This window comes from Amaranthus tricolor, chromosome 13 (genome assembly GCF_026212465.1).
Source record: "Amaranthus tricolor cultivar Red isolate AtriRed21 chromosome 13, ASM2621246v1, whole genome shotgun sequence".
NCBI classification, from domain to species: Eukaryota; Viridiplantae; Streptophyta; class Magnoliopsida; order Caryophyllales; family Amaranthaceae; genus Amaranthus; species Amaranthus tricolor.
In genome coordinates this window covers 17,317,281-17,335,243 of record NC_080059.1, presented here as the reverse complement: position 1 = coordinate 17,335,243, position 17,963 = coordinate 17,317,281, and the positions used below count along the sequence as shown (strand labels likewise).

At 32.3% G+C, this 17,963-nt stretch overlaps 2 protein-coding genes across 2 annotated transcripts; one reads left to right on the top strand and one right to left on the bottom strand.

Moving 5' to 3' along the window:
* The first annotated feature begins 7,243 nt into the window (after positions 1 to 7,243).
* Positions 7,244 to 8,602, top strand: LOC130798879 (uncharacterized). The gene is made up of 2 exons (XM_057661976.1): positions 7,244 to 8,212; positions 8,438 to 8,602. The coding sequence occupies exons 1-2, from the start codon at positions 7,244 to 7,246 to the stop codon at positions 8,600 to 8,602; spliced, it is 1,134 nt and encodes a 377-aa protein (XP_057517959.1).
* A 3,964-nt stretch (positions 8,603 to 12,566) lies between these two features.
* LOC130797483 (non-specific lipid-transfer protein 1-like) lies at positions 12,567 to 14,299 on the bottom strand. The gene is made up of 2 exons (XM_057660083.1): positions 13,835 to 14,299; positions 12,567 to 12,915 (listed from the first exon to the last, which is right to left on the bottom strand). Exons 1-2 carry the CDS (start codon positions 14,194 to 14,196, stop codon positions 12,903 to 12,905), a joined length of 375 nt encoding a protein of 124 aa, XP_057516066.1. The 5' UTR covers positions 14,197 to 14,299; the 3' UTR covers positions 12,567 to 12,902.
* Positions 14,300 to 17,963: the final 3,664 nt, after the last annotated feature.

Sequence of the window (17,963 nt, the reverse complement as noted above, 5' to 3'; positions counted from 1 at the left end):
CAAGCATGAAAGAGGACGAGTTAGGAGAGATACATGTAGTTAAGGAGTTTGTTGATGTGTTCCCAGATGAGATTCCAGAGATGCCACCTATAAGAGAGTTAGACTTCAAGATTTACTTAATTCTGGGAACAGGACTCATTTCAAAGGCACCTTATAGGATGGCACCTGCCGAGTTGCAAGAGTTAAAGGTACAACTTGAGGATTTGTTGGATAAAGGATATATAAGACCAAGTGTATCACCTTGGGGAGCCCTAGTATTATTTGTTAGGAAGAAAGATGGAACATTGAGACTATGAATTGATTATAGGGATTTAAATAGTATAACGGTGAAGAATAAGTATCCACTTCCTAGAATTGAGGATCTATTCGATCAACTTAGGGGTGCAGGAGTATTTTCAAAGATTAATTTGAGATCGGGTTATCAACAATTACGAATTGCAGAAGAGGATATAGCCAAAATCGCTTTTCGAACGAGGTATGGCCATTATGAGTTCACAGTCATGCACTTTGGACTCACTAATGCGCCTGCTGTCTTTATGGACCTTATGAATAGGACTTTTCAGCCTTATTTGGATAAGTTTGTAGTTGTTTTTATTGATGATAATTTAGTATACTCTATGAATCGAGAAGAGCATGAGGCTCATTTGAGAAAAGTTTTAGAGATTTTAAGAGAGAATAAGTTGTATGCCAAGTTTTCAAAATGTGAATTCTGGTTGGAAAAGGTAGCATTTTTGGGGCATGTAATTACAAAGGATGGAGTAATGGTAGATCTCTCGAAGGTTCAAGCAGTAATGAACTGGCCTACACCCACTAATGTGACAGAAGTGAGAATTTTCTTAGGTCTAGCCGGATACTATAGGAGATTTGTGAAAAATTTCTTGAGAATCGCTCAGCCTATCACTAATTTGATAAAGAAGACCACTAAGTTTCAATGGGATGAGAAGTGTGAAGCGGCATTCCAAGAGTTGAAATCAAGGCTTACTTCTACTCCTGTGCTGACCTTACCGAATGAAAGTGGAGAATATGAGGTTTATACAGACGCATCTAAGAATGGACTAGGTTGTGTGTTGATGCAAGATGGGAAAGTAGTAGCATATGCTTCACGACAACTTAAGCCAAATGAGAAGAATTACCCCACACATGACTTAGAATTGGGAGCTGTAGTCTTTGCATTGAAAATTTGGAGACATTATTTATTTGGAGTAAAGTGCAAGATTTATACTGATCACAAGAGTTTGAGGTTCTTGTACACTCAAAAGGAGTTGAATATGAGACAAAGACGATGGTTAGAAATCATTAAGGATTATGATTTGGATTTGAAGTATTGTGAAGGAAAGGCAAACAAAGTAGCTGATGCTCTGAGTAGGAAGTCCAGTCATACAATGAGTGCATTAATTTTAGCAGATGAGTTGTCTGAAGAGATTCGTAAAATGAACTTAGAAGTGGTAGAGTATGGATATGTGGGTGCTCAATTGAATGGAATGACGATTGAATCTGATATTTTTGAGGAAATTAGAGTGAAGCAAGCTACGGATAACTGATTAACTAAATTGAAGAAGTTGAAGGAGGATGGTCAAGCACCTGAGTTCGAAAGTGATGAAAATGGCGTAATGAAGTATAAAGGAAGATGGTGCGTACCGCATGACGAGGAGCTTAAGACTAAGATTATGACCGAAGCCCTTAATTCCCCATACTCAATACATCCTGGTGGTGATAAGATGTACAAGGATCTTAAGAAGAACTTTTGTTGGCCCAACATGAAGCGTTAAGTTGCAGGCTTTGTGGCGAACTGTCTAACGTGTCAGAAGGTGAAAATTCAACATATGAAGCCGGGGGGAAAATTGCAACCATAAGAAGTACCTAGATGGAAATGGGAGTCGATTTCAATGGACTTTGTAGTAGGATTGCCAAAGCCAAAAACAGGGAAGAATGCCATATAAGTGATAGTGGATTGATTAACAATAACAACAAGGTTTATAGCGATGAAGAATACTTGGACAATGCAACAGATGGCAGACGCGTATTTTCAAAAGGTAGTGAGATTGCATGGTGTGCCCAAGGACATTGTATCGGATAGAGATTCGAGATTTTTGTCCAAATTTCGGAAGATGCTACAAGAAGCAGTGGGCACGATACTAAAGTTCAGTACTGCATTTCATCCAGCAACAGATGGTCAAATAGAGAGAACGATTCAGACTCTTGAGGATTTGTTAAGAGCATGTGTTATGGATTTTGGTGGATCTTGGGAGGATAATTTGATGTATGTAGAGTTTTCTTACAATAATAGTTTTCATTCTAGCATAGGAATGGCTCCTTACGAAGCCCTATATGGGAGAAAGTGTAGGAGTCCTATATGTTGGAATGATGTTAATGAGTCGATGGGATTAGGACCGGATATGATTGAGGAGACTACAAAGAAGGTAAGGATGATCCAAGAACGTATGAGGGGCACGTAAGATCGTCAGAAGTCGTATGCAGACAAGAGGAAGAGAGCATTAGAGTTTGAAGTAGGTGAAAAAGTTTTGCTCAAAGTGTCACCAACCTAGGATATCATGAGATTTGGTAGGAAGGGTAAATTGAGTCCTCGTTTTATAGGTCCTTATGAAGTATTGGAACGAATTGGGGAAGTAGCCTATAGATTAACCTTACCTATGAACCTAGCCAAAGTCCACAATGTCTTCCATGTATCCCAACTCCGAAAATATGTCCATGACCCTTCCCATATCATACAACCTGAAACCATTGAACTTGATGAAACCCTTACCTTTGATGAAAAACCAATAAAAATCCTTGATACCAAAACAAGATGTACCCGGAACAAGGAAATTAAGTTGGTCAAGATATTATGGACGAACCAACAAACCGAAGAAGCCACATGGGAAACCGAAGTTGACATGAGAAAGCAATACCCCAAACTTTTCGAACAGGTACGTTGAGTTTCGAGGACAAAACTTTTTAAAATAGGGGGTGATGCGAGTCTATCAAAACCGTCGAATATTTTCTTTTAAAACTTCAGTAGTTAACTTTAAGTTCGAGGACGAACTTTTGTTTTAAGGGGAGTGTATGTAACATCCGTCATTTTTTTAAAAATAATAATAATAAATAAATAAATAAATAAATTTCAGAAATTTTAAAAATAAAAAAAAATATAACTCCCCATTAACAAATAACTTCCCACTTCTCCCTCTAAATCTTATAACTAACCTCACTTACCTATTATAAATTAAACCAATTACCCTTAATTCATTCACATTATTACTCACATTTCCTTTTTTTTTCTCCTACAAACTACTTCCTCCATCTTCCAATTGCTTAACATTCAGTCAAGAAAACGCAAGATTTCGATATTAAAGACAGCGGATTCGTAGACAGAGATTATTAGGAGCGTACGTTGTCTAGTATCGCGTGATAAGGTAATTCTCAATGTCCATTCAATTAGGACTATCTCGTTAGTATTATGTGCTATGTGATAATTAATGTGTTTAAATGGGTGCATGATTTGATATGACATTATTTTGTATGATATTATGTTTTATATATTCTCAAATTATATTTTGTCAAACTTGAATTTATAATTACTATTTTGATAAAATTTATATTTTTTTTATTTATATAACGAAATTAGATACGGTTTAATTTGAAAGAGAAATACTTATAAATATTATTATTTTGATGAAAGTTATATTTTTATTTTAATAATAATTTTAAATGCGATCGAATTTGAGAGAAATATATTATGATTTTAATATTGCAATTGAATATTCTTGAGATATATTTTACTTGGGAAAACCTATGATCATAAAATAAAATGTAAAATGTATGTTTGATTATATGTTTGTGTGCACGCGACTAATTATTAAAATATATTAAATCACGTAAAGTGTAACACGAGGGAAATGAAGCTCTTATATTTGTTGTCATCCAAGTATAAGGGTGATGAACAGGTTGCTCTGTTTGGTTAGTATAGCTGCCGACAGGTATTATTATTTCTGATACTTGAAACGATGTTTGGTCTTCCTTCTATTTGTTGTGATCCAAGTAGAAGGGGTGTGCACACTAGGGTTCCCTAAGACTACTCTGCTGGCCTTGAATTATTTGGGGAGACGACCTCTTGATGAAGTAGGTATAGGGGTGAACCCTCGGCCTACTGGCCTTCTCGTTCCCTCAAATTAAAAATTTATTATGTGTTTGTCATTATTAAATATCAAATTAATAAATTGGTTTATGTGATATTATATATATTGTTTTCTCAAATTGTTTTTCTTTTAAACTCAGCTATTAATTATTTTCTAAAATTATTTCCAATTTGATAATATTTTATTTTCTTAAATCATTTTCAAACTTAATTGTTTTACGGGATAGAGTTGGAATTACTCAATTTCCTGAGTTTGGGAGTATATATATATATATATATATATATATATATATATATATATATATATATATATATATATATATATATATATATATATATATATATATATATATATATATATATATATATATATATATATATATATATATATATATATATATATATATATATATATATATATATATATATATATATATATATATATATATATATATGTATGATATATATATATATATATATATATATATATATATATATATATATATATATATATATATATGTATGTATATATAAATATATATATATATATATATATATATATATATATATATATATATATATATATGTATCTATATATGTATATATATATATATATATATATATATATATATATATATATATATATATGTATATATATATATATATATATGTATATATATATATATATATATATATATATGTATATATATATATATATATATATATATATATATATATATGTATATATATATATATATATGTATATATATATATATATATATATATATATATGTATATATATATATATATATATATATATGTATATATATATATATATGTATATATATGTATATATATATATATATATGTATATATATATATATATATATATATGTATATATATATATATATATGTATATATATATATATATATATATATATATATATATATATATATATATATATGTATATATATATATATATATGTATATATATGTATATATATATATATATATATGTATATATATATATATATGTATATATATATATATATATGTATATATATATATATATGTATATATATATATATATATATGTATATATATATATATATATATATATATATATATATATATATATATATATATATATATATGTATATATATATATATATATATATATATATATATATATATATATATATATATATATATATATATATATATATATATATATATATATATATATATATATATATATATATACCTTCCCCCTACCAGCAGAAACCCGACCAGTATGAACCCGCTTTACCTAGTGAGGGAGGCAGAGTAATTGGAAAACGCTACCCAGAATCTGGGTCTCGAAGGCAAAAAGTCACTATCTTTCCCTCACATCTTCGAGACAATTCACATCTTCCTAGGCAATCTGAAGGTCGTGCTGGTGGTAATCGAGGATATTCCCGCCTCCAATGGAGGTGTGCACCCCGGGAGCCCCATCGATCTCTCGGTGTTTCCAATCAAAGTAGCCTTGTCACTCTTTTCGTCGATTGCATCCCTGAAGGTAAGTCTTCCAGTTGGCTCAGAGGAATTTTCGAGAATAAAGGATGTGTGGAGGATGTATTCATCTCAAAGAAAATCAGAAAACACAAAAATGGGGCCTTTGGTTTTTTCAGGTTCGCCAAAGTCCAGGAGGAAAAATGGCTATTAATCGCCTTAATGGTTCTTTTGTAAGGGGAGTGAGATTAAGGGTATCGATGGCGAAATTTAATAGACATGGTTCTGTAATTCAGAATCAGCAAACCCGTTTCAATGGAAAAACCACTGGATTCAGAGTTATTCATTGTCCCTCATTCAGAGACCATCAAAGATACTCAGATGTCTTTATGGGGAAGCAGAGGCAGAACTCAGAGCAAAACGGGGGTCCCAAAGTCATTCCCATTTGCTTCACCCAAAATGTAGTAGAGAATGAAGAGGTAGTGAAGATGTTAGATCAAGCCATAATTGCCGAGAATACGGAGATTATAAACCTTGCTCAAGCTCAAATTGAAGTCTCTGCCACCTGCAAATGGTAAAGAGTATGTTATCCCTTTTGCCCACTAAAATACTGATTGTCTTTGAATCCATGAATGATGCTATGAATGCTGTATCTATATCTAGCACCCTCTGGAATGTCTTTGATGATATTAGAATGTGGTCAGAGGGTGAAATGTTTGATGATAGAATAGTATGCATAGAATGTTATGGTATTCACCCAAAATGCTGGACAAAGGAGAATGTAAGGAAAATTGGGGAGAAATGAGGCCATGTTTTAGCCATTGATAATAGTGTGGATGGTATGTGTTGCCTCACCTTTGCTCGATTGCTTGTGAGAACCAAAGCTCAGAATAAAATTGATGCACGCATTAAGCTCCTTTTTGAACATGGTAGTTGTGACGTGTGGGTAAAGGAGAGCATCTGGCAGAAGGGAAACCTATCTGTACATCCTCCCCAATGGACTGAAGGTGTTGAAGGTGTTGAGGCAGAAGGGGAACAGCACGGTATGGAGTTTGACAGTGCTGAAGGTGTTGAGGCTGCCTTGGAACCCATAGCAATAGAATGTGCTTCTGTACCTGTGATTGCAAGTGTTAACAGTTGCAAACCTGTTTGTACATCCTCCACTGACCCTCTGCTGGTAGAACTGGTGAATAGACCCGAATGGACTGATGAGTATACGTGGTACGACCCCATTGTGGTGAACGAAACAGCTGGGTGGCTTATGACTAAATCAAATGATGGGCCTCGATCTTATAGTCCGCAATGTGGGGGGCTAGTTGAGCTCTATAAGGATACCATGCCCTTGCGCAGTCAGTCCAAAAACCCTCGAGGTAGACCAAGAAAGAAAAGAACCCAACAACAGTGCGATACGCCAATACCATCATTATCAAAGAGCTGCTTGGAGGCCATGGATTCTTGGAATACTGCAAAGCTATTAGGCGTTTCCTCATCTGATGAAGATGCTATTATATCCGGTCTTAGGAAGTCGAAAAGGCTTTTGATCATGGATGGTAAATTCGATTGAAATGATAAAAGTGGCTTGTCCCTTTGGAGTCCTTTTGTGTCTGTTTATTAGATGAATTGTCTTCTCTGGAATATACGTGGAATTGGGAAAGGCGAGAGGAGTATGTCTATTCGGAGGATTGTGGATGAAAAGAATGTATCATTCATGTGCCTTGTGGAGACAAAACATAAACATTCAATTAGGAACAGAATGAAGAGGATGTGGGGTAACGATGAATACGATATATGCGAAGTCTATGCTAGTGAGACAAACGGAGGTGGGGTGATTGCTACATGGGACACAAAAACCTTTTATGTCTCGAATAAGCACTCGGGGAGTAGGTGGATCCTGTTAGAAGGTCGTATAGAAAGTCACAATTTTGAATGTTGTGTGGGAGTTATTTACGGACACAATGATAGAGTAGGAAGATATACTCTTTTTGAGGAAATCAAGCACAAGGTAGTTGCTATCAATAAACCTATCCTTCTCATGGGGGACTTTAATGTAGTACTACACTCTAGAGAACGCATTGGATCCTTCAGGTGCGACCTGAGCATGAGAGAGTTCTCAGAATGGATAGAAGAATTGGGGTTGATTGATATACCATTACATGGATTGAAATTCACTTGGAGAAGAAATGAATCAAAAAGCAAATTAGATAGAGGCCTGTGCTGCCATGCTTGGCTAAGAAGGTTCCCGAATTTGTATATGTTGGGTCTACAAAGAAGCTTCTCGGATCACAATCCTTTACTCTTAACTTTAGAAACTGGAGTTAACTGGGGCCCCAAACCTTTTAGATGCTATGATGCCTGGTTTTTGAATCCGAAATTTAAATGCTTCCTAATCGATGAGTTGCGAAACATCCCAAATGTGTCCCTACATAACAAGTTGAAACTCCTTAAGGCTCCCCTGAGAACATGGCGAAAGGAAAATTTCGACTCCATGGATAATAAAATAGCCGAGCTTGAATCAGACATTCACGAACTGAAAAGTAGATGCGATGATAGAGATCTTAATGAAATGGAGAGGGCAAGATTGAATGTAGCCAATAGTCTTCTACACCAATAGCTTATAAAAAGGGAAAAAGTGTGGAGGCAAAGAGCCAGATGTTACGGGTTCAACTTGAAAGATCACAACAGAAAATTTTTCCATGCTTCGACAATCTTTAAAAAAAAGAAAAAAGAAATTATCCAAACAACCATCAATGGCAGGACTGTACAGGGAGTCTCCAATCTCAAAAATGAAGTCAGAAATTACTTTTCTCAGAGATTCACGCAAGAACATGTCCCATCGTTTGACTTCAATATGGATAACCATCCGAAAATCACAGTCGCACAAGCAGCATTCCTAGAAAAAATCCCATCCACTAAAGAAGTTAAGCAGGCGGTATGGGCATGTGGAATCGACAAAGCTCCGGGGTTCGATGGCTAGAATTTCAAGTTCATTAGGGAGATGTGGGATACCATCAAGGATGAAATCTACGAGTTCATCATGGACTTCTTTGTTGCCGGCTGCTCTATGAGACACCTGAATGTCACCTGGGTTACTCTGATTCCAAAGGTTGAAAACCCTTCTTCCATCGATGACTACAGGCCGATTAGCATGGTGGGGGCCCTCTACAAGATTATCTCCAAAATCCTATCCTCACGCCTCAAAGAAGTGATTGCGCCTCTGATTGATGAATCCCAAATGGCGTTTGTGATGAACAGATAGATCCTAGATGGTGTATTGATTGTAAATGAATCCTTAAGATGGTTGAAAAAAAAGAAAATTTTTGGTACTCTGATAAAGCTAGACTTCCAAAAGGCTTACGATTCGGTTAATTGGTCTTTTTTGGAACTCGTCATGGAAAAGCTAGGTTTTGGTAGGACATGGATAAGATGGATTATGAACTGTGTCGCCTCTGCATCGATGTCCATCCTCCTAAATGGCTCACCCCTAAAACCATTCAAGATGGAAAAAGGTCTGAGACAGGGTGATTCCCTATCACCGTATCTCTTTATCCTAGTTAGTGAAGCCCTGGTGTGCCTCCTGAAAAAAGCAGAAGACATGAATCTGATTGAGGCTGTTCATATTGGAAAGGAAAAGGTAAGTCTAAAACCCCTTCAATTCGCTGACGATACACTTATCTTTGCTCCTAAAAAGTACATGTGCATTACTAATTATTTCAGAATCCTTGATGTTTTTGCTTTGATGTCTAGATTGAGTTTAAATTATAGTAAGTCTTGCTTCATCTCTTGGCACTCGAGTGATCATGAGTGGGCTAGGACCATCGCTAGAAATGTTGGGTGCCTCCATCAACTTGTCCATTCACATACCTCGGCTTCCCCCTTGGAGATCATATGAATAAATGCTCTGCTTGGAAACTAGTCGTGGACAAAATACAAAATAGGCTAATATCGTGGAAAGCAAAATTCTTATCTAAAGCAGGAAGATTAACTCTCATCAAAAGTGTTCTCAACAGCTTGCCTATTTATTATATGAGTATGTTTAAAATGCCAAAAGCCATTGCTCTGAAAATAGTGAAATTACAAAGAAGCTTCTTCTGGGGTGGGTCATCGGGTGAAAAGATGGGTTGTCCTAGGATTAAATGGTCTGATATCCAACTTGCAAAGAATTGGGAGGTCTCGGGGTAGGAAATATTATGCATAAATACCTGATCCTTCTATTCAAATGGTGGTGGCGGTTCTCTGAATCCGATAATACTCAATGGAAGAATATACTGAAATTTGTACATGAAATCAAAGGGCTAAAAGCTTCGTCGGAAACATTTAGCGGAGTAAGAGATGGTACATGGGCGCACTTGCTGAGTAATGAATCTGATACCTCCAAAATTAGATCGATTATTGAAGAGGGCATGATAGTTAAAGTAGGAAACGGGAACTCCATGCGTTTTTGGCACGATAGATGGTGTGAAGCAGGTATGCTAAAAATGGTCTTTCCAAGACTGTACTCAATATCAATGCAAAAGAACTTCCACATAAGCCAAATGGGCAATTGGCACGAGGGATTGTGGACTTGGCATCTCGCATGGCGTAGAAACCTGTACGGCTGGGAAAATGACGAAGTCGCAAATCTCAAATTCCACATTGAACAGATAAGGCCGAAAAAGGGAATGGAAGATGGTGTGATCTGGAAACACTCGAGGAGCTTGTGCTATCCTGTAAAGAACATTGTTGCGAAAGTGAATGAAGCATATGCCCTCACTCTACCCAAACCTATAACCAACATTGTATGGCAGAAATATATCCTCCAAGAGCACAATTGTATGTATGGATGGCAAATCTGGAAAAACTTAAAACTGGTGATTTTCTTGCAGAAAAGGGGATTATTGACTTCCAGCAGGCCCTTTGCCCATTCTATGACCTGGAAGCAGAATCAAATTCTCACATCCTCTTTACACGTAGATTCTCCTGGAGCTCTTGGATGAAAATGCTAGAATGGTGGAGTATTTCTGGGGTTCTCCATAATCGGTGTAGAAACTTTAGCGTGGAATGGTTTGGTCTGGTAAAAAGTCAAAAACATCGAAAACTTTGGGGTCTTGTCCTAGGCTGCGTTATATGGTCACTATGGTACGAAAAGAACATAATAAAATTCGAAGCGAAGTCTCCAAATGTCACAAGTTTGCTTACTCGTTGAAAATCAGGATAGCAATATAGGCAAAGGAGATGCTGGGATACTCAGGATTATCGCCTCATGATGTAACATATAATATAGACTTGTTTTTTATGCAGTTGTGAGATCCCTAGAAAATACTACAGGAGGATATAGGTGTTTGACAACATCTGTGGTGATTATTGTTCCATAGACATGGTGTGTAAGGTGTAGATTTAGCCCATAGGTCTGTGGTGCTCAAACGCAGTTTTATGCCTCTTGTATTTTGCATAGCCCACCCCTATGCTATGTCTGGGTGGCTTGTATCGAGCTCCCTTATTCCCATGACTTTCTCCCCACCCGACGTTTTTTATGCCGGTGGGAGAGGTGCGAACTGGATACGGTGTGATGTCTTTGCTTCTTATATATATCATCCCTAATTATCAGAATATATATATATATATGTATATATATATATATATATGTGTGTGTGTGTGTGTGTGTGTGTGTGTGTGTGTATATATATATATATATGTATATATATATATATATATATATATATATATATATATATATATATATATATATATGTATATATATATATATATATATGTATATATATATATATATATGTATATATATATATATATATGTATATATATATATATATATATATATATATATATATATATATATATATATATATATATATATATATATATGTATATATATATATATATATATATATATATATATATATATATATATATATATATATATATGTATATGTATATATATATATATATGTATATATATGTATATATATATATATATATGTATATATATATATATATGTATATATATATATATGTATATATATATATATATGTATATATATATACATGTATATATATATGTATATATATATATATATGCATATGTATATATATATATATATATATATATATATATATATATATATATATATATATATATATATATATATATATATATATATATATTATATATATATATATATATATATATATATATATATATATATATGTATATATATATATATATATATGTATATATATATATATATATGTATATATATATATATATATATGTATATGTATATATATATATATATATATGTATATATATATATATATGTATATATATATATATATATATATATATGTATATATATATATATATACATATATATATATATATATATATATATATATATATATATATATATATATATATATATATATATATATATATATATATTTATATATTTATATATATACATATATATACATATATATATATATACATACATACATATATATATATATATATATATATATATATATATATATATATATATATATATATATATATATATATATATATATATATATATTACATCCAAGCGTTGGATGAAAGTATAATAAATTAATTATATACGTTAACTATTTCATTTATTAATTTTGACCTTAAAGGTATCAATTATGTAAATTGATTGCTTTGAGGTCAAAATAAATACCTTTATGATGAAAATTGGATAATATTCAGAAAATGAAAAAAAATGCTCAGGTTGTTATACGTGCGAATTGAGCCGGCCTAAATTAACGGTCTTATTATCAGATCGTCTTGTCCAAAACCAGCTGTTTCTATTTTTAGTCTGTCCTAATTAATTTGCCATATTTTTATTTTTGGTATGGCCCTACCACTTTGACTCTATGTGATCTCCCTTAATTTTTTGAATACTCCACTACCTTAACTTATATCCATAACCTAATTTATTAGTCTCCGTGCGTAATATATAATTTATACAAGTATATCCATATATTCATCCTATATTCATATATTCACCGTATACTCAAGCACTATTACATTTTTATTCATTATTACAAGGGTCTAATAGGCCACTTAAGTCAATGGTCCTTTTCCACTAATTTATGTATAATCTGTATAATATTAAAAACTGATATAAAAGGAACCAAACAATTGGCCCGTTTGCTAATTATTCCATTGAAATCATACTTTATCTCACACAATAATATTGCTCATTAACTATTTCATCAAGTTTTGTCCTGCTGTTGATCCATCATTTTCATCTACATCAGTACTTCACCCTGCAATTTATTTATACAATTAATTATTTACTTTTGTGACTTTTTAGGTGTTCTAAATAAATAACAGTTAATTCTTATTTAATAGAGTATATAATATAAATTGGAAAACACTTCTAATATTTTGATCATAAGAGCATATATTAAGTTGTGGATCACAAAAGAAAATCATATTTTATCTCAATTGAAGTATATAACTTTTTTTTAAGAGGAATTGAATTATGTCTTTCGCTTTCTCCACTTACTCTATAATACATAAAATGTTGCATATAACACTAAATATATAAAATTAAGTTCGTTTATAATAAAAGAGATTTTTTTGGAGTTCATTTTCTCTAAGCTAAGGGCCGATTTTTTTTGGGTGATAGAGTAGGCCAAGGAAAAGGGAGAATCTAGTGAGAATCGAATTCAAATTTTTTTAAAGAAAAGTACATACTTCATTGAAATAAGATTCGATTATTATTAATTTATTCACTTATAAACTTAATTTATAATGTTACACAAGAGCGTCCCATTTGTGATTACTTTTGTTGCCCCATTTATTTTTTACATTTGATATCATTTTTGTATAAAATTAGGGTAATATATTGTTGTATTTAAGAAAAAATGTTGGGAAAACAACAAAACAACAATTCCATTACCGTTATGCCGAGTGACTCTATTTTCAGAGGTCGGATATATTCCGCTTTATTTAGATGTTTTGATTCGGATTTTCGCGTTAATTTTAAATTAGGTGTTTTGGATCGGTTTAAAAGCGGGTCTTGTGTCTATATTGATTTTTACATTATTTTTAAATAAATTTATGAATACCTATTCTTATAACACATGGGTTGTTTTCAATTGAATTTTAATCTTAAATAGAATTATAATCCAAATCTGAAATAGGTAGGAAATGCAAGAGTAGTTAGAAAGTAACGCATACTTAGAGCAGTCTATATTAGGAGTAATGTTGATCTTGTAGTCAACACCACAAGCAGCAGGAAGCTTGTTAGCAAGATCATAGTTGATGCTGTAAGACTTAGCCACAGGTTTGATGCACACACAGGCTTGTTCTCGATCAGGTTTCGTCTTAGCAGTCTTGGCCAGATTCGCAACTCCGGCACAACACGCAGCCGGGATCGCCCCGCCTTTCTTTAAGTAACTCAAGCATGGCATTACCATTTTCAGCACATCTGGACACTTTATGGCTTGTGCTTCATGAGCTGATAATGTAGCGACAATCATAATGGTTGCTATGATTAGGCATGTTCTCTTACTATGCGCACTTCTTGAGCTAGCTCCCATTTTTTGATTGGTTTTGTTAATTATGGTAGGAAAATTAAAGGTTGCAAGAGTTTAATTTGTGTTTGGAAAATTAGTGAGATGATGAGAATGAATTGCTGAAGGAAATACTTGGAGCTATTTATAGAGTGATCAAGGGAATGTCATAGGCAGAAATTTATGTGGAGGTAATATATACTCTTTCCATATGATCTATTTAATTTTCTCATATCTATTTGAAAATTCAACTTAATTCAGAATTAAATGAGATTTGAACACGTGATTTTCAATTGTATTGGTTGATATATGTTTGAGAATGATCTCAACCTAGGCTGATAATGACATTTTATGAGTCATAGGAAAAAATTAAAAAATCTAAGTATTTTTTATTTTATGCTAATATTTTCATCAAAATCTACACTTCATTAATTTCGAAATTCTTGATGAAAATGAAATATCAAAGCTAGATATGTGAATATAACATATATTCTTCTCATATCTATTCGAAAACTGAACTTAAAAGAAGATTTGAGATTTAAACATGTGATTTTCTATCATGGTTGTTTTTGGCGAACAATCTCAACCTAGGCTAATACTGACAATTAATGGGGGTTATAGGAGAAAATTAAAAAATATTGTTATCTTTTATTTTATACTAATGTTTTCATTAAAATCTACACGTTCGTTAGTTTCCAATTCTTTGATGAAAATGTGTTAGATAGAATTTTTGAGCTTGTGCCTTGTAATATCATTAGTAATTAAGTAACGACATATATGTTGTATCATCAACGATATGGGAGGTTTGCATTGTATTCAAAGGATGCAAAAACGATGTGGAAGAGTCCCATTGAGATGTCCAAACCTAGTTTACAAATGCATCACATGTTGTAACTGATTTCCACTTATTACTAGACTTTAAAAGGGAAGGATGAGACCCACTTTCAGTGAAAGTAATATTGGAATTATTATCCTTTTGGTTGGAACTAGTCCTTCAGTTCTATTTTTTTTTTCTTTTTTAAAATCATCAATTTATTTCGAACTTATTACAATATATTGCTAGCTAGTAATGACCGTAAGTCTATGTTTAGAGTAGAATATATATTACCAAACGTGTATCGATCACTTAGAATCATATACTAGTAGGGCGGCGGATCTAAAACAAAAATCTTATAAATTTTTGATAAGATTTCTAAAAATGTGTTTTACCAATACACGTATTGGCATCTTTAAGTATATGATTTTATACATAAGTTAAATATTGTTAGTTGTTATTAACTGATCTTGAATCCGCCCCTGAGTATTAGGTATGTGTTACTCCTAGAATATCAGATTTTCAGTGTAGTAAGAAATAACTTAAGAAAAAAAGTTTAAAACTGAAATAAGAGAAATAGGAGAATAGAGTCTCATTTCAATTGGAGTAAGTATTACTTTTTTCATATACGGTTTTTAGGTTAAATTTTACTTCAGTCTCCCTTTTTTCAACCTATCATGTTCGATCAACTTTATATTTTATTTTAGTTTTGAGACGCGTATTTTCTAATATTGGCTAAATTTTTTCAACATTTCGGAAAGGTAGAAAAATATGATTCTTTAGCAAGTTAGATAATTTTTTGGAAAGGTTTATGCAGTAGTTTGGATTGAGACGCATAACGACACACAATCACGCATCACCTCGTGTATATATTAATATTTGTTTATATTAAGTTGATAATTTAAATGGTTAAGATCTAGGGTATTATTAAACTTTGCCCTTTTTTTTATTTTATCGTCACCTCTTATATAATGAATTTTCAATATTACCCCTGAATATGTTTACGAACTCAAAAACTCTAACATTTCTCTAAAAACTCTCAAAAAACACTCTCTAATTTAAAGGAAGCTAAAACTTGAAATCGATCCACAATGGCGAACCTTAATGAACATGAATACGATTCAGTAACTAATTCAATCGATTCGAATTTAAAAAAAAAATTGATGAACAGCAGTCGCATGCGACCGAGCCTTCAGTCGCACGTTTCACGCGACCCAACCGCAGTCCAGTCACGCATTTCATGCAACTTATCTGCAGCTCAGTCGCGTGCGACTAACTCCTCCTTTTTTTATTTTATTCCTTTTTTTATATAAATTATTTTTTATTTTATTATTATTTAATATATGTTGTAGTAAATTATTTTGTTTTATAATTTATATTATTATTATTTAAATTATTTAAATTATTTTTTATTTTTTATTTAAATTATTGTAGTAACTTATAATTTATGTTGTAGTAATTTATTTCATTTATAATTTATGTTGTAGTAATTTATTTAAATTATTTATGTTTTATTATTATTTAAATTATTTTATTTTATATATATTTTAATTTAGTTGAAATATTAATTATTAAATTAATTTATTGTTTATTTAATATTGTATATTTTCATTATTAATGTTTATTTATATAATATTTTATTAACCTAATCTATGTTTTATTCTATATTTTAAATAATATTTATCAATGGTTGTAAAATTATTTTACATTTGCAGAACTTTGAAAACTTAGGGAACAATGTAAATTACTCTGGTAGATTTGTTACGGATAGAGAATTTGATTCTGTAGATGAATTACATGCTTGGGCCGATGAGATGGCAATAGGAATTGATTTTCAATTTACACGTGCTTCTTATAAACAAAACGAAGTCACCGCTATGGTAATATTAGGGGTGATTTGCAAAACGTAGATAATGCTATCCGACCTGGTTCTAAAAGTAGAACATGTAGGTGTAAATTTATAATTGTATGTAGTAGGCGTAAACCAGGGAAAAAACCTTAGACGGTGAGGGTGTGTCCTGGTGAAAAAGGAACGCATAACTACCCATTCTTATTGTACAGAGATGGTCATGTAAGGGCAAGTAGGTTGACTGTAGATATTCGACAGCACATACGAGAGCTTAGTGCAATCGGCATGCAACCCGCGTTTATCATGACCTCAATTAAACAAAATTTTCCTTGTTTTTTTTCTTGTATGAATCAAATTTATAATGTTAGACAATCAATTAGGAGATAAGACATGGAGGGTAGGACTCTCCTTCAACACTGTCTATATATGGCCATAGAGCATATTTACGAGGTTTGGACAGACTTGGATAGTGAAGGGAAATTGAGTAGATTATTAGTTGCAATTCCTACATCTATCCAGATGATACGTACGTGGCTCTATGTTGTGTTGATAGATACAATTTACAAAACAAACAAACAAATGTGGCCACTTTGTGAAATAATTGGAATGACGCCAACAATCACAACTTCTTGGTTGCGTTTTGTTTGATGCAAGATGAGGCGGCTGTGTCAAATTCGTGAGTGTTGGAGGGATTGAGAGATATTTTTTGCAGAGCTCAGACTCCAAGCGTAATCGTAACTGATCGAGACGAGGGTTTATCTGCAGCTATTTGTGATGTTTTCCAAGGTAAAAAGGTTATGTTGATTAATTATAGTCATTCTATTTATTGAATATATCTTAATTATGTTCAATCTTCTGTTTAATGTAGATGTGAAACGTTTATTATGCATATGGCATATTGCCAATGACGTAGAGAACATGGTGGAAAAATTGTATGGCGGGAAAAGAAATCAACAAGGACAAATATTCAGGAAACTAGATGGAACCCCTCGGTTGACAGTTCTACGCTCGTCGAATTTGAAAACAGATGAGAATCAATTGTGGCTACCTGGTCGACTAGGAATAGAAGGGTCGTTCGATATTTGGCTGGAACATGGATTCCACAGAAAGAGAAATTTGTGTGTGCATGGA